Source organism: Phyllobates terribilis, unplaced genomic scaffold (genome assembly GCF_046119375.1).
Source record: "Phyllobates terribilis strain yellow unplaced genomic scaffold, ASM4611937v1 Scaffold_9__5_contigs__length_417890890, whole genome shotgun sequence".
In the NCBI taxonomy this organism is placed as follows: domain Eukaryota; kingdom Metazoa; phylum Chordata; class Amphibia; order Anura; family Dendrobatidae; genus Phyllobates; species Phyllobates terribilis.
This window is the reverse complement of record NW_027362769.1, coordinates 341,040,277-341,057,168: the sequence shown is the minus strand read 5'-3', so window position 1 is coordinate 341,057,168 and position 16,892 is coordinate 341,040,277. Positions and strand designations below refer to the sequence as shown.

Sequence of the window (16,892 nt, the reverse complement as noted above, 5' to 3'; positions counted from 1 at the left end):
TAAGGTATAACATTAACTGTATAGGTGATTTAAGGTATAACGTTACCTGTATAGGGGATCTAAGGAGGAATCTTAACTTTATAGGGGATCTAAGGAGTAACGTTAACTGTATAAGTGATCTAAGGGGTAACCTTAACTGTATAGGGGATCTAAGGGGTAAAGTTAACTGTATAGTGGATCTAAGAGGTAACGTTAACTGTATAGGGGATCTAGGGGGTAACCTTAACTGCATAGCTGATCAAAGGAGTAATGTTAACTGTATATGAGATCTAAGGAGGAACGTTAACTTTATAGGGGATCTAAGGGATAACATTAACTGTATAGGGGATCTAAGGGGTAACGTTAACTGTATAGGGGATCTAAGGAGGAACGTTAACTCTATAGGGGATCTAAGGGGTAACGTTAACTGTATAGGAGATCTAAGAGGTAACGTTAACTGTATAGGTGATCAAAGGGGTAGCATTAACTGTATAGGGGATCTAAGGGGTAACGTTAACTGTATAGGGAATCTAAGTTGTAACGTTAACTGTGTAGGTGATCTAAGGAGTAACGTTAACTGTAAAGTGGCTCTAAGGGGTAACGTTAACTGTATAGGTGATCTAAGTTATAACGTTAACTGTATAGGGGATCTAAGAAGTAACATTAACTGTAAAGGGGATCTAAGGTAGGTATAACGTTAACTGTATAGGTGATCTAAGGGGTGATTTTAACTGTAAAGGGGATCTAAGGGGTGACGTTAACTGTATAGGGGATCTAAGTGGTAACATTAACTGTAAAGGGGCTCTAAGGGGTAACGTTAGCTGTATAGGGGATCTAAGGGGTAACATTAACTGTATAGGGGATCTAGGGGTAACATTAACTGTATAGGGGATCTAAGGGGTAACATTAACTGTATAGGGGATCTAAGGGGGTAACGTTAACTGTATAGGTGATCTAAGGTATAACGTTAACTGTATAGGGGATCTAAGGGGTAACGTTAACTGTAAAAAGGCTCTAAGGGGTAACGTTAACTGTATAGGGGATCTAAGGGGTAACATTAACTGTATAGGGGATCTAAGGGGTAACATTAAATGTATAGGGGATCTAAGAGGTAGTGTTAATTGTAAAGGGGCTCTAAGGGGTAACGTTAACTGTATAGGGGATCTAGGCAGTGACGTTAACTGTATAGGGGATCAAAGGGGTAACGTTAACTGTATAGTGGATCTAAGGGGTAACGTTAACTGTAAAGGGGCTCTAAGGGGTAACGTTAACTGTATAGGGGATCTAAGGGGTAACGTTAACTGTATATGGGATCTAAGGTATAACGTTAACTGTATAGGGGATCTAAGGGGTAACATTAACTGTATAGGGGATCTAAGGGGTAACATTAAATGTATAGGGGATCTAAGAGGTAGTGTTAATTGTAAAGGGGCTCTAAGGGGTAACGTTAACTGTATAGGGGATCTAGGCGGTGACGTTAACTGTATAGGGGATCAAAGGGGTAACGTTAACTGTATAGTGGATCTAAGGGGTAACGTTAACTGTAAAGGGGCTCTAAGGGGTAACGTTAACTGTATAGGGGATCTAAGGGGTAACGTTAACTGTATATGGGATCTAAGGTATAACGTTAACTGTATAGGTGATCTAAGGGGTAACGTTAACTGTATAGGGGATCTAAGGTAGGTATAACGGTAACTGTATAGGGGATCTAAGGTATAACGTTAACTGTATAGGAGATCTAAGGGGTAAAGTTAACTGTATAGGGAATCTAAGGGGTAACATTAACTGTATAGGGGATCTAAGGGGTAACGTTAACTGTATAGGGGATCTAAGGTATAACAATAATTGTATAGATAATCGAAGGGGTAACGTTAACTGTAAAGCGGCTCTAAGGAGTAACGATAACAATATAGGGCGGGATGTCAAACTCAAATACACAGAGGGCCAAAATTAAAAATTTGGAAAAAGTCGTGGGCCAACCATGATATTTATTAAAAAAAAAAAAACAACGTATTATTCAGTGGGGTCACAGAGGAGCATATCTCACAAGTTTGCAGCCTTTACAGAGTAATTTTCTTCCTATTGAAGCATCTAGATTGCCCTCTCATTGCCTCCAAAAAGTATGATTCCAACATAAGTGCCCCCCACAGTGAATTCCTCCACAGATATGGAATGACAACCCTACTGTACCTCCCTTCCTCAAATCCCCTCGCAAAGTATAGTGAACCCAACACAGTATGATACCCCAACTGTGATCCCCATACAGCCCTCCACACAGTGGGCCCACATAGTCCTCCATTCAGAATAATGGACCCCACATAGTCCTCCATACAGTATAATGGGCTCACATAGTCCTCCATACAGTATAATGGGCCCCACATAGTCCTCCATACAGTATAATGGGCCCACATAGTCCTCCATACAGTATAATGGGCCCAGATAGTCCTCCATACAGAATAATTGGCCCCACATAGTCCTCCATACAGTATAATGGCCCCACATAGTCCTCCATACAGAATAATGGCCCCACATAGTCCTCTATACAGAATAATGGGCCCCACATAGTCCTCCATACAGAATAATGGGCCCACATAGTCCTCCCAACAGAATAATAGGCCCCACATAGTCCTCCATACAGAATAATGGCTCCATAAAGTCATCCAAACAGTATAATGGGCACCACATAGTCCTCCATACAGAATAATGGCCCCACATAGTCCTCCATACAGTATAATGGGCCCACATAGTCCTCCATACAGAATAATGGGCCCACATAGTCCTGCATACAGAATAATGAGCCCCACATAGTCCTTCATCAGAATAATGGGACCCACATAGTCCTCCATACAGAATAATGGGCCCCACATAGTCCTGCATACAGAATAATGGGCCCCACATAGTCCTCCATCCAGAATAATGGCCCACATAGTCCTCTTTACAGTATGATGGGCCCACATAGTCCTCCATACAGAATAATGGGCCCACATAGTCCTGCATACAGAATAATGGGCCCCACATAGTCCTTCATACAGAATAATGGGCCCCACATAGTCCTCCATACAGTATAATGGGCCCACATAGTCCTTCATACAGAAAAATGGGCCCACATAGTCCTCCATACAGAATAATGTGCCCACATAGTCCTGCATACAGAATAATGAGCCCCACATAGTCCTTCATATAGAATAATGGGACCCACATAGTCCTCCATACAGAATAATGGGCCCCACATAGTCCTGCATATAGAATAATGGACCACACATAGTCCTCCATCCAGAATAATGGCCCACATAGTCCTCTTTACAGTATGATGGGCCCACATAGTCCTCCATACAGAATAATGGGCCCACATAGTCCTGCATACAGAATAATGGGCCCCACATAGTCCTCCATACAGAATAATGGGCCCCACATAGTCCTCCATACAGTATAATGGGCCCACATAGTCCTTCATACAGAAAAATGGGCCCACATAATCCTGCATACAGAATAATGGGCCCCACATAGTCCTCCATACGGAATAATGGCCCCATAAAGTCCTCTATACAGAAAAATGGCCCCACATTGTCTTCCATGTTGTAGCATACCTGGTGGCGTTCTTGCGTGGTGCACCATCCCCCACTATGCAAGATCGCAAACTTGATCATCGGTCTAGTCTGCTAGCCTGGCTTCCCTCCATGCTGTCTGTTTGCCTCTGTTCTGGCTGCTTAGGGCGGCGGCCTGATTACTTCCTGCCTCTTGTAGCTGCTGCGGGCACACCCCTAATGCGTCCTCAGCCTATTGCTATCCATCACTGGATATTTAAACCAGCTCCACTCTGGAGCTGATGCCTGAGCATCTCGTTCCTTCAGAGGGCTTCTTGCCTCTGTTGTGCCAGGTCCTGTCTGAACTATCTCCTAGCCTGTTGTCTGTCCGCCTTCCTGGAAGCTGTATTTCCAGGCCAGTCTGAACACGCTCCTAGCCTGTTCGTCCCGCCTTCTAGGGGCCGCATATCTAGACCCGCTCCTGTATATCGCTGCAGTGTCAGTTCTTGTCTGAATTCTCTCCTAGCCTTTTACCTGTTTTGTCTCTATGTCCGTCCCTTCCCTTTTCCTGCATTGTCTGAACCTGCACCTAACTCCTACTCGCTGTCTCTGTACTTCTGTTTGTGAGTTTTGTGTCCACTCGCTACTTCATAGCAAATACCTTGTGTGTATCTGGTTCTGCTTGTCCCTTTTCCCTTCCTCCTTATCTTCCTGTATTTTCCAGTTTGTTCCCTGTCCTCTCTGCCTTGTCCACCGCACTTGCGGTTTCTTTCTGCTCTGACTTGCCCACCGCTCCGGTGGTTTCTCTCTGCTGACTTGTCCACCGCTCCAGGCGGTCTCGCTCTGTTCTGCCTTTGCTCACTGCTCCAGGCGGTCTCGCTCTGCTCTGCCTTTGCTCACTGCTCCAGGCGGTCTTGCTCTGCTCTGCCTTTGCTCACCGCTCCAGGCGGTCTCGCTCTGCTCTGCCTTTGCTCACCGCTCCAGGCGGTCTCGCTCTGCTCTGCCTTTGCTCACTGCTCCAGGAGGTCTCGCTCTGCTCTGCCTTTGCTCACCGCTCCAGGCAGTCTCGCTCTGCTCTTGCTCACCGCTCCAGGCGGTCTCGCCCTGCTCTGCTCTTGCTCACCGCTCCAGGCGGTTTCGCCCTGCTCTGCTCTTGCTCACCGCTCCAGGCGGTCTCGCCCTGCTCTGCTCTTGCTCACCGCTCCAGGCGGTCTCGCCCTACTCTGCTCTTGCTCACCTCTCCAGGCGGTCTCGCCCTGCTCTGCTCTTGCTCACCGCTCCAGGCGGTCTCACTCTGCTTTGCTCTTACTCACCGCTTCGGCGGTCTCGCCCTGCTTTGCTCTTGCTCACCGCTCCGGCGGCCTCGCTCTGCTCTGCTTGTCTACCGCATCTGCGGTTCTGTTCCTGAGTCCCAGTCTGTATTGGACCTTATCCCGTCTGTGCTCCAACCTGCTTGTGCCTCCCTGTCTGCACTCCAGCCGTGCTTGCCAGTACCCCCTGCCTGCATACCAGTCGTGCTTACCAGTACCCGCCTGCCTGCATACCAGTCGTGCCTGCCTATACCCACCAGTCTGTGTGCCAGCCGAACCTGCCTGTTTCTGTGTTCCCCGGTGTGGGTCAACAGCCATGTCCGGAGTCTGACCTGGAGTAGCACCTGGTCCCTCTGCTCGGTTCCTCCCTGGTGCACAGGCGTCGTTAGCCGTCGTGCGACCTTGGTCGGATTGGGCAGATACTTAGTTACGCCCATCCAGGCACTCTCCGGTTCATGGTCCAGTGGGATCACTAAGCACGCACACGCCAGTCAGTCCGGGCGTGTGCATAACAGTAACACATGTGGCATTGCGGGACTAATGTAATTACCCTGAGGGCCAAATCTGACCCACGGACCAGAGTTTGACATGTGTGGTGTAGGGGCTATAAGGGATAACATTAACTGTATTGGGGCTCTAAGGTGTAACATTAACTGTATAGGGGATCTAAGGGATAGTGTTAACTGTATAAGGGATCTAAGAGGTAACATTTCTCCTTGTGGAGAGCACCAAGTCGACGTGCGGAAACTAAGGGTATGTTCACACGTTGAGTTTTTGCAACATTTTTTTCTGCCTTCACTACATACAGATTGAAAAAGAATGATCAGTCATGGTGGAGAAAAAAGCAGATTTCTGCAATAAGATATATTATAACGTTGCTTATTTTCATGCGTACTCTTGATTTATTAAATCAAAATTAAATTCCGCTTTACATACACATCTACGTTGGAGGCTCTGTTAGGAGGCTTTGTCACAGATTATATCGTGACTGATGACATGACTGAATTCACAGACTCAGTGGGGTCCATTGGGCAAGTGTCCATTACGGCTTCAATTCTACTTTTTGTTGCGTCTTTGGTGGAGTTCAGAATGCAGATGTCAACTGAGCTGTCAACTCTAACATGTGAAATGGACAGCGGTTATCGTTATGAGACAACACCTTTAAGCGCCACCCTGCAAATTATAGACTTTTTTCTGCGTATTTGCAGCACCAATTCTCCAAGCTCTTCCTCTTGGTGGATTACAGATTTGGTGAGATAAATGATGCTGTAATGCCATTGACCAGTCATACTATTGGTTGATGTGTCTAATAGTAATTGTTACACTGGTTTATAATATAATCATATATATATGTTCATTCCTGTACCCTTCAACTTCACTCGTTAAATACTTGTTGTATTTTAGGTGATGAAGGCGACAACTTCTATGTGATCGATCAAGGAGAAGCTGATGTGAGTATATTATTTTGCATTGAACATAAGTCATGGTGTGACCACGCCGATAACTCAGAATGTTGATGTTCTTCACCTTGGACCTCTAACTGCTGCTAAAAACGTCAGCATGCCCACATCCCTAAACTTTCATAGAGTACTCCATAGAGTGCCTAAATATATTTGGAACAATTCAGAAAATTGGAATGACTCAAGACCCATGTAAATTGAATGATTGTTCAGCCAATGAATGCTCATTCTCATTCATTCTCAATCATTGCCGCCCCATGAAAATACTCCTGGAGAAGAGATAATTTTCATACTTTTTCTCCCAGGAATTAATGCATGGCCTACAGTTTTCCCTAAGCCAGCTTGATGCTCTTCACAAGGAGAATATTTACCTCCTTCAGAGGCCTCTCACCAAGCCAATTAGTATCCTACTGTGCCCTGATGAGGGGCAAGAACCTGAAAACCGCTATCTGCAGATAGAGGTCTTTTCCTTTTGGAGATGATTATTGTTCCTGAGTCATGTGGCAAGGCTAGGTGTAGGGTTGGTGTTGACTTAAAGGGTTGCTACTACTATTAGACGACACTGGAAAGCCAGCTTTCTTCATCTTGAACATCGCCTTACCTGTCTTCCTAGGGAACTAGTCTACTCCACAAGGAGAATATTCTCCCTTCCTGTCACAGGTGTGTCAGAGGTGACAGACAGTCGCCCTGCAGTTGGTTGCAGGAGATCTCTACGTTTGGCCTTACAAACATCTTCTTAGAGGCTGTCTCTAGGACCCAGCGGCTCCCTCCCTCTGGCTAATTAACTCCCTGGCCTGGGTGTATAAATACCTGGTGTGTTCTAGAGGGAGGTGCTGGCGATATTCATTATTCCTTGTGAAGGCTTAGCAAGAGCAGTACCTTTTCCTCTCTGGAGCTTGAGGGCATGTTTGTGCATTTGTCTGGAGCCATCTAAAGCTAAGCACTTTTCCCCTGCTTGTCCTTCCTTGTTGTCTATATTGTTTAGTGGAGATCGACTAGTGCTCATGTCCTTCCTTCCCTAGCTTGAACGAAACGCCAGGGAAAGACAGGGCGAGGTACTCATGCAGCGATTGATCAAGAGCCAATACAGGGACGTTAGGGGAGACAGGGTGACGCTAGATCAATCTAGGAGGTCTCCACTCTCCCACACCTTGCATGACATTTCCCTAGACCTCATGTGAATCAATCAGAATTGTCAGCAGAACATCCCATCATGTAAATGAGGTATGCTGCTGACAGTAATAAAGCTGTATGTGGACTGAATCAGCACATAACGCCAATTATAGCTCTATGGAAATAGACTTCCTATATCGTTGATTGACGCTCGTTACCGGAAAATATTCTGCCTGTGTAAATGAGCCTTTGCTAAGCAAAACTTGAAGCCTTAAGCCCCTATACACATTAGATGACTGCCCGCCGAGCGATGCTTTGGCCTATCATTCAGCCCACAGCCATTTTAGCCGAAACAGGAGCACTCATTCACTTCAAGAAGGCCATAGGATGACATGTTGGCCAGCAGCTTATCTCCAGGAGAACAATGTGATCGGCAGTCCGAAATCAGACATACTGTACCCGTTCAACATCTCTCCCGATGATCAGTTGGCTTGCGCCCCCATACCCTTTGGATTGTTGGCCGAACCCTTTGATATCGGTGGGTTTGGCTAACAGTAATCTAATGTATATGGGGGGATTTAGACAACCTTGCTAAGTAAAGCACGAGTGATGTGATAATACCTTAGTTTACAATCTTGAGTCAAGGATTTCCAGTGAAGGAAATCTCTTAGCAGCCCTTAAGGGATTTGGGCGCTTGTCTTGGAAATTGGTGGAAGACTAATCTTGTAGACTCCAAAAAATGTGATTGTGATGTAAGACATTTCACCAGACCACTTTTAGATGATTTCCTCCTTTTTTGATGACGTTACACCCGGCCCAGTTATTTTTGTTTTTATTTATTTCATTATTGTATATCCTTATCTACAGCTGATGGATATTTTCAGCCTGGACAGTGATATTATTCCAAGTCAAATATTCCGTAACTAATTCCTGTTGTTCAAACATGGCACCCTCAGAAGGAGACACGCTATTGACTAATGATTTAACGAGCTCTAAAAAGGTTCCTGAGAATCAGTAAATGGTGTTAAGTCCCTGTGTTTTACTAATGATGCAGTCTGTCTATCGGCCTTAACTCCATAACAAAGAGGATATCACTTTACCTCCAGTTAAGTAACAGAACCTTAAGGGATATATCTCGACGGTGAGGAGGCCACCAGGAAGGAATGCACCTGAGGGGGACATTAAGGGAACTTGTTTATTAGTAATTTGTGGCTCATTTCTGCTGAGTGGGTACGGCAGTAACCATGGACAATTTCCTCTTCCAAGACCTTCCTTTACTCATGCCCTAAGTGATGATATTACTATTCTGTACTGTATGTAACTCTTTCCAGTCATGGAACAAACGATGGGTCACACGAGTCACATGAGTAATACGGCAGTTTGGCTACTGTGATCTTTTTATGTACATAATGAAACTCAAAATTAGGAAATCGGATATTTTAAACCATATTCAATGATAGACTAGATGGCCAACGGTGGCTTAGAAGAAACAGTCCGCAAAAAAATAGGTCTATAACTTGCATGATAATTGACCATGTGGACTCTCATAGTGTCAAGTAGTTGCAATCTCTCAACTCAAGAAGATCGTTAGGAAAGGTTTAAGAACTCAAAACAGGCCTGTCCTATCCAAACCAAGTCAAATAATACGCTTGGATAAATAATAACCTTATCTTGTCATAGCTAAGCCATGGTTATAATCCAATTATTATTGGTGGCAAGGTTTTGACTAGTGAAGGATTTATGAAAAATAGTCTCCTCAATGTCTTGTCTCCATTTGGGTCTTTAGGTCCTCAATGATTTCTGTGGTTGTGTTGATCAACTTCTTGAAATTTTTGCTAATCCAGTTGTCATTTCCTAAACACAATGTATTTTGATAATATATCCCAAATAAGATAAAGCTTCAGCCAGAATTTTAGCAGAAGGATCTACTAAAGGATTAATGTGATTGAATTTTCAATGTCTGGTCTCCCCTGTTGTCCAAAATGTGCACAGAAATCTTTGCCAATACGTAAAGAGGACCAGTCACTTGCTCAAAATTTTTTCGATAAATATCTTGTAAAAATCCCTGAGCTCTCCTGATTCTGCCACTCTTTTCCATTTTATGCTGTGCCACTCCATTGCAGAGATATTCACATTTGTTGCTTTTAAAGCGAAGTATGTGAAATCTCTGCTTTGTAGCCCAACTGGGCATTTTTTTCCAAGTCTTCTCTGGGGGTGTGCACTTTAATTTCTCCTCCCAGATACTGCCAGTCACAGCTCAGCAGTGTCTGAGACTGCTAGCCCAGCTACCAACCTGCGATTGGTAGTATCTTTGAGGGAGGGGTGAAAGCGCACACCCTCAGAGTAGACTCTGAAGAAATGCCCAGTTGGACTGCGAAGCAGAGATTTCACATAGTACCCTCCAAAAGCAACAAATGTGAATATCTCTACAATGGAGCAACACATCGCAAAACGGAAAACAGCGTCAGAATCAGGGGAGCTCAGGGATTGAACTCATTTTTTGTGCAAGTGACAGGTCGTCTTTAAGGTGGCTAAACACATGAAACTTGTATTGAATGGCCAGGTTGGTTGATGTTTGTTTGTCATGTTGGGGTAAAAAGGGATCAGACATGTTGAATTCTTAGCATTCCTAATTCTTGGTTTTAAAAGGTGAACATATTCAGTACACATGCATGCTCGCCTAAATCGAGTGTACAATGCATGGGGAGTTCATTAGAATCAGCTATTCGGCTGTCGCCTATTGAAATTGTATAGCTACCTTAAGGTGCCTATACACTTAAGATAACTATAAATGCTGGTTTATCTCTTAAAAAGGTTTTCCACTTTCAAAAAAGAAGTCCTTAAACGATTAGATACTTGTATAAACAAAGACAGATAGTACTCGCCCTCCCCCAGTCCAGCGCCATCTCTCTGCCGCTGCTCTGGTCTCAGTATTTTGAAGTCTACAGTGATGTCACAACTTCAGCTGACATCACCACAGTAGCTAATCACTGAGCTTGTACTATCTACATCAACAGAGTTGCTGAGAGGCTGCAGCGGTGATGTAGTCATGACGTCACTGCCTCAGACAAAAGACAGAAACTGGAACAGCCGCAGGGAGCCACCACTAGACTGGGGGAGGGTGGGTACTATATGTTATATGGGGGCCACATTTTTATGCCTTCTATACACATGGACTCTCGTCTGAGCATTTAAGCATGTCGAGTAAGCCTCCGATGGCGTTCTATCTCCTGTGACAACAAAAGGATCAGGCATTGAAATTCAGCATGCCCGATCTTTCTTTCCTAAAACATTATCTGTTAGAAAAGAGTTGGGAGACTTCCATACACATTAGATGGTTGTTGGACTTGGACAACTTTTCTATAATGTGTATGGTAATCTGGTCACAAGAAACTATCACCTATCCCCAGTGGAGACACTCCCACCATTCCCCCGAACAAGGTACTTTTGTCCCCGAGTGACTAAAGCAGTAGTACACATGGTCGACCATAGCTCCATTCATTTCTTAATGGGACTGATGTAGAAAGCCAAAGTTGTTCTCAGCTTTCTCTGGTGGCCCCATAGAACATGAATGAAGTAGCGGTCAATCATGTGCACTGCTGCTTCTATTAGAGTGGGACAAAAGTGCCCCGTTCTGGTGGTCGATGGAGGTCACAGTGGTTCAACCTGGTTCAACCTCATTGAGGGTGATGAATGAGTGGAACAGGCGGCCACGGGAGGTGGTGAGTTCTCCTTCAATGGAAGTCTGGACAGACATCTGTCTGAGATGGTTTAGTGACTCCTGCATTAAGCAGGGGGTTGGACATGATGACCCTGGAGGTCCCCTCCAACTCTAACATTCTAGGATTCTAAGATCTGGAAGTTGACACCTAATACTTTTTTTAAGGAAACTTTCTTTTTCACCCAGCTTACTTTTTCATTAGGAACTACATAAGCCACAATAACGTTGAGACTTTTCCACCCACATGAATGCTAGGCTTTTCTTAAAGGAACACTAAACTTAGAAATGAATGTTTAAATTAAACAAATATATTGTCACCTTCACTCTTTTTAAGTCTGCACCAGTCAGGGGTTAATTCCTACCAATCAGTTCCATCTTAGGTTGGTGACTTGCTGAAGCCCCACCTTCTTGTCAAGAAGACAGAGCTTAGCAAGAAGACAAAACAGTGGGGGGAGGCTCCTGCTGCAGACAGTTGCCTTATAGCCAGACAAACAGAAGTGAATAGTATGAAGAGGACATGGCTGAGCTTCTGAGATACACAGAGAAGGTTTCTGTATATATTTGTGTTTTAATTGTAATAATAGACAAAATAAGATGAAAAAGTAAGAGAACGGTTGAACTTGATGGACTTATGTGTTTTTTTTCAACCTATATGACCATGTAAGATTAAGGAAAGAAACGCTGGGTTAGTTTCAACTTCCATGAAGCTAATGTCAAACAGTTCTTAGTATTGCTATTGAATTGTCACAGCTGAAGTATGATTACTATAATATATTCTGTGCTGGGTTTTCTACTCTGTGACTTGGATCTGGCTCCGTCCTAAGGCAGAGAAGGTGGATAAAGGTTACCTAGTGACTGGACCCATAGGATGATCGCTAGAGGTCCACCGCTGGGACAGTGATCAGTCATGAGAACGGGGGTCCTGAGTCCTCTGCTTAAATTAAGCAATGTTCTTTAGAGACTGACTGAGATCGCAGAGAACGGTGATTGACTGTCTACGTCTGCACAGTAGAATTTGCATGGACCTGTGGAGTTCATATTTAACCAACACTCAATTCCTACTCGGGATCCTGGTTCTCATGTATAGTGGTGGTCCTTACCGGAAGAACTCTAGTAATCAGCAACTTAGCACCTATTCTATGGAAAGGTGATAAGTTATCATTGGGTCACAACCCCTTTAATCGACATGGCCAAAATTGAACCCTGAACGCAACCCTATTAATCTTCTTTTGAGATCCTTTGGAATGACTAATAAAGGAGTATTTTCAATTTAGAAAAACCTTAAGCTATACCAACACTCTAGGTGGGAAAAAACAGGTGTAGTAATGCGTCCCTTTTGGAAATTTTCCTTGTACACTGGATACCCAGCTGTGCATGAAACCGTTATTGATCCAATTTATTTTAATCCTTGATGCAGATCTCCGGGTGGCCGGGAGCTACTGTACAGACCAAAACAAGACTTGGAGGTGACCTAAATGTCAGGCCCCAACAAATCATAAATGATGGCATATCCAGACCTTATTACCCACCAACCTCAGTAATGATGCAAATCCACTCTGTGTTCCAAAATCTATTAAAGTAGATTGGGGGGAAGCATCTTTATATTAACGCCAGTGGGCTCGGAATAATTGGGATGGGATGTTCCCAGCATTATCTGCATACATCAATTCATCTGCAAGCTTTGGCGCTCCATATGAAGCAATAAATCCCAGCATACCCTGACAGCTTCAGGTCTATGTGTATGCGCCGTACATTTCTGTCCATGTGGAAATTATTGGGTGTCTCCTGCGAGCTGATGTTTTGCTAGGTAATTGGCAGCTAATATTTTAGGCAGTAGCATTATCCAGGAGCAGAGCCAGCTCCACGTTTCATGCCGTAGACCTTATCTGACATTAACACACTACTAGAAAAAAATGTTCAGACCTGTCTCTGTACCAGTTGTAGAGCAACGGAACAGAAGTGACGACACGCCACATATATTTCTGCAGAGAAGAACGTGGATCACGGCAGAGATCATACAGAATCGTTTTTTAGTAATATAGCAGAACACATGAAATGTATGGACATGAGGTTTACAGAAGAGGTGAAACTGTGACGCCTCAATTCTCGAAAGAGCCCTTTTAGTTTTGAGTTTACCCTGGGTGTTGGGGTGACTCAGCGTCGGGCCCTGTGATAGAGAGGTGGGATGCAACCGTGGCCCGGGCCTAACCCGTGCTCAGGGCTGTCACATGAAAAGGAAGATGTTGTGGGCTCATCCGGGTTGAGTGGCTTATTTAACGACTACGCCACCTGTGGTGCCTGGTGAAGGGCCACCAGCGCCGCTGCAGTCCGCCGAGGCCTGGTGTCGTGGCGGCCAAAGTTCTCACTGCTCCCCACAGGCGGAGCGAGGCCTCAGGGCAGGCAAACAGGATGGAGGGGGGTAGTAGTGCGGGGAGTACGGGCACCACATCGCATGGTATGGCGCATAATGAACAGTCCGGAGGCCATAGGGGTGTACTTCCAAGGCTTTACTCACTTAGAGATGACAGCGGGAAGGCGACTCCCTGCTCCCCACGGAGTCCTGCGGCCACCAGGGATGGGGGTCCGACTACCTCCGAGAAAGTCCAGTGTTCGGTAGCGACCCTACACCAGAGTGTTCCTGCACTACAGACTTCACCCTTTCCCATCTGTGCGTGTGTAGATAGGCCGGGTCTCCCTCTGAGCTCCTCTCAGGACTAGGGCACAGGTGGCAATTCCTCTCCATCCGATGCCCGATGGGATCCTCAGGGCCTAACCGGGCTTTCCCGTCCAGGACATGGAGTGCAGTGTCGGGGGTCGGTACCCCTCTTGCAGCCGGAATCCCTCTGAATAGATCAGGTAGGCGAGGACAGGTGGCGTACTCCGCTCCGTCTGCATCCTCCCCGGGACCCATTTGCTGGGGAGCCAAACTCTAAAGCTCCCGGGCCTTCTTGATCCTGGTCCTTGGCCGGGTTGAGACATTCCTTGTCTGCAACCTACCTCTCGTCCCAAGGCCAGGGTACGAGGGCTGTGTCCCTTGTCGGTGCAGGCCCACACAGGATCTGCGCTCCCGGAGGGAGGTCACATTACACACAGTAGTTGACAGCAACCAAGACCGCTTGACAGACAGACTGCCAGAGACCAAGATCAAAGATGGCTTTCTATTAAATATGAAATTTAAAGTGTAACTAACTTGTAAGTCCTCCACCCTCACCCACTAACTGGTTCCTACCACTTTGTGTTCCCCAGTCTCCCTGTAACCAGGGGAGCAGCACCTAGTGCATACTAGCTTCCTCTGGTGGAGAAGTGTGGTGTTGGATGCAAAAGGTTAGGTCACAACCATCACACTGGCCTTACCTCAGAGGAAGAACACCACACTCCATTAAAGAAGTGCAGCATTCCTGTGGCGGTCGAACCCTCAGGGGCGCCACAAAACCAATAGAATAACCATAATTACAGACTTTGCCTATAAAGTGGCTTTGCCGAGAAAGTTGGGTTTTAATTCCAATAGTGGCTCCCAATATGGTGGTAGGCTCCGAGTCACTTTTGCAAAAATGCTCACCACAAGTTAGACAAAAAACTTCTAGAACCAAATTTTGGTCACTTTTCGAACTTCAGAATTGCTACCATGACCATTTTTGTATTCTGGTAGAAATTAGTGATGATAGCAACTCCGTGTTACTCGAGTTTGCCTAGGGTGTTTTGGTATGCATCGAGTATCGCGAGTGCTCAAGTGACATGTTCGAGTCCCCGCGCCCACATGTTTCGTTGCTGTTAGATATCGACAAAACATGCAGGGATTGCCTGACAAACACGGTCAATCCCTGCATGTTTTATGGCTGTTGGGTAATTCCTGCATGTTTTATGGCTCTTGGGTAATCCCCGCATGTTTTGTGGCTGTTGGGTAATCCCCGCATGTTTTGTGGCTGTTGGGTAATCCCCACATGTTTTGCGGCTGTTGGGTAATCCCCACATGTTTTGTGGCTGTTGGGTAATCCCCACATGTTTTGCGGCTGTTGGGTAATCCCCACATGTTTTGTGGCTGTTGGGTAATCCCCGCATGTTTTGTGGCTGTTGGGTAATCCCCGCATGTTTTGGAGCTGTTGGGTAATCCCCACATGTTTTGTGGCTGTTGGGTAATCCCCGCATGCTTTGCGGCTGTTGGGTAATCCCCACATGTTTTGCGGCTGTTGGGTAATCCCTGTATGTTTTGTGGCTGTTGGGTAATCCCCACATGTTTTGCGGCTGTTGGGTAATCCCCGTATGTTTTGTGGCTGTTGGGTAATCCCCACATGTTTTGCGGCTGTTGGGTAATCCCCACATGTTTTGCAGCTGTTGGGTAATCCCCGCATGTTTTGTGGCTGTTGGGTAATCCCCGCATGTTTTGCGGCTGTTGGGTAATCCCCGCATGTTTTGCGGCTGTTGGGTAATCCCCACATGTTTTGTGACTGTTGGGTAATCCCCACATGTTTTGCGGCTGTTGGGTAATCCCCGCATGTTTTTCGGCTGTTGGGTAATCCCCGCATGTTTTGTGACTGTTGGGTAATCTCCGCATGTTTTGCGGCTGTTGGGTAATCCCCGCATGTTTTGCGGCTGTTGGGTAATCCCCGCATGTTTTGCGGCTGTTGAGTAATCCCCGCATGTTTTGTGGCTGTTGGGTAATCCCCGCATGTTTTGTGGCTGTTGGGTAATCCCCGCATGTTTTGCGGCTGTTGGGTAATCCCCACATGTTTTGTGACTGTTGGGTAATCCCCGCATGTTTTGTGGCTGTTGGGTAATCCCCGCATGTTTTGCGGCTGTTGGGTAATCCCCACATGTTTTGTGGCTGTTGGGTAATCCCCACATGTTTTGCGGCTGTTGGGTAATCCCTGTATGTTTTGCGGCTGTTGGGTAATCCCCATAAATTTGCGGCTGTTGGGTAATCCCCGTATGTTTTGTGGCTGTTGGGTAATCTACACGTTTTGCGGCTGTTGGGTAATCCCCACATGTTTTGAAACATGCGGTCACAAGGACTCGAACATGTCACTCGAGCACCCGCGATACTCTCTGCATACCCAAGCACCCTAGGCAAACTCGAGTAACGCGCACTTGCACTCATCACTAGTGGAAATGTGTTAAAGGGGTTATCGCCTCTGGGCATCCCTCTTATAAATGAGGAGCCGCTAGTGAGTCCGAGTCTGGTCGCGGAAACCTCTATAAATCAGCATAATGATTCCCAATAAAGTGGATTGATGAGTGTGAAGAGTGATGAATGCGCTGGAGTAAGATGCGTCAAATTATTGAATTTAGCGCATCTTTCAGCTGTCACGCATCAACAGTGGAAATGTACATTCTTCTTTCATTTACGCCACACTTGTGGTGTAACTTATAATAAATGGTTCGGGATGTGCTAAGCCATGACCACTTTTGCCAAGCTCCGACCAGTTTTCAAAAAAATTGGCACATCTGGCAGAAAAATGCAAAAAGTTGTAAAATTTTGTGCGGAAATTTAGAAACATTCAACAATTCTTCTCCAGTTTTTCAGCGAAAACTGTTTGATCAGTTGGAGATACTTTTTGAAAGCTGTTCTTGGTAATAGAGTGTGAACCTGAGCAGGATTACTTTTATATTACCTAAAAGGATTTATGGACGAGCTTGCCCTGATTTTATCTGTGTAAAGTGGTTGCACAGGATTAGAAGAAGGGTATGTTTTGTTTGTTTTTTCTCCAGAAACGGTGACACACTTGTCCATGACTGCTTCTGGCATTGCAGTTCATTCCATTCACTTCAGCAGGTGCAATACCAGACA

General features: G+C 45.5%; 1 protein-coding gene across 4 annotated transcripts in view; it reads left to right on the top strand.

The window, feature by feature from the left end:
• Positions 1-16,892, top strand: part of PRKAR1B (protein kinase cAMP-dependent type I regulatory subunit beta) — a 234,048-nt gene that overhangs the window by 154,670 nt on the left and 62,486 nt on the right. For all 4 annotated transcript variants that reach the window (XM_073648024.1, XM_073648025.1, XM_073648027.1 and 1 more), the window contains one exon: positions 6,218-6,264. In XM_073648024.1, coding sequence (XP_073504125.1) covers positions 6,218-6,264 — 47 coding nt within the window. The remainder of the gene's footprint in view (positions 1-6,217; positions 6,265-16,892) is intronic.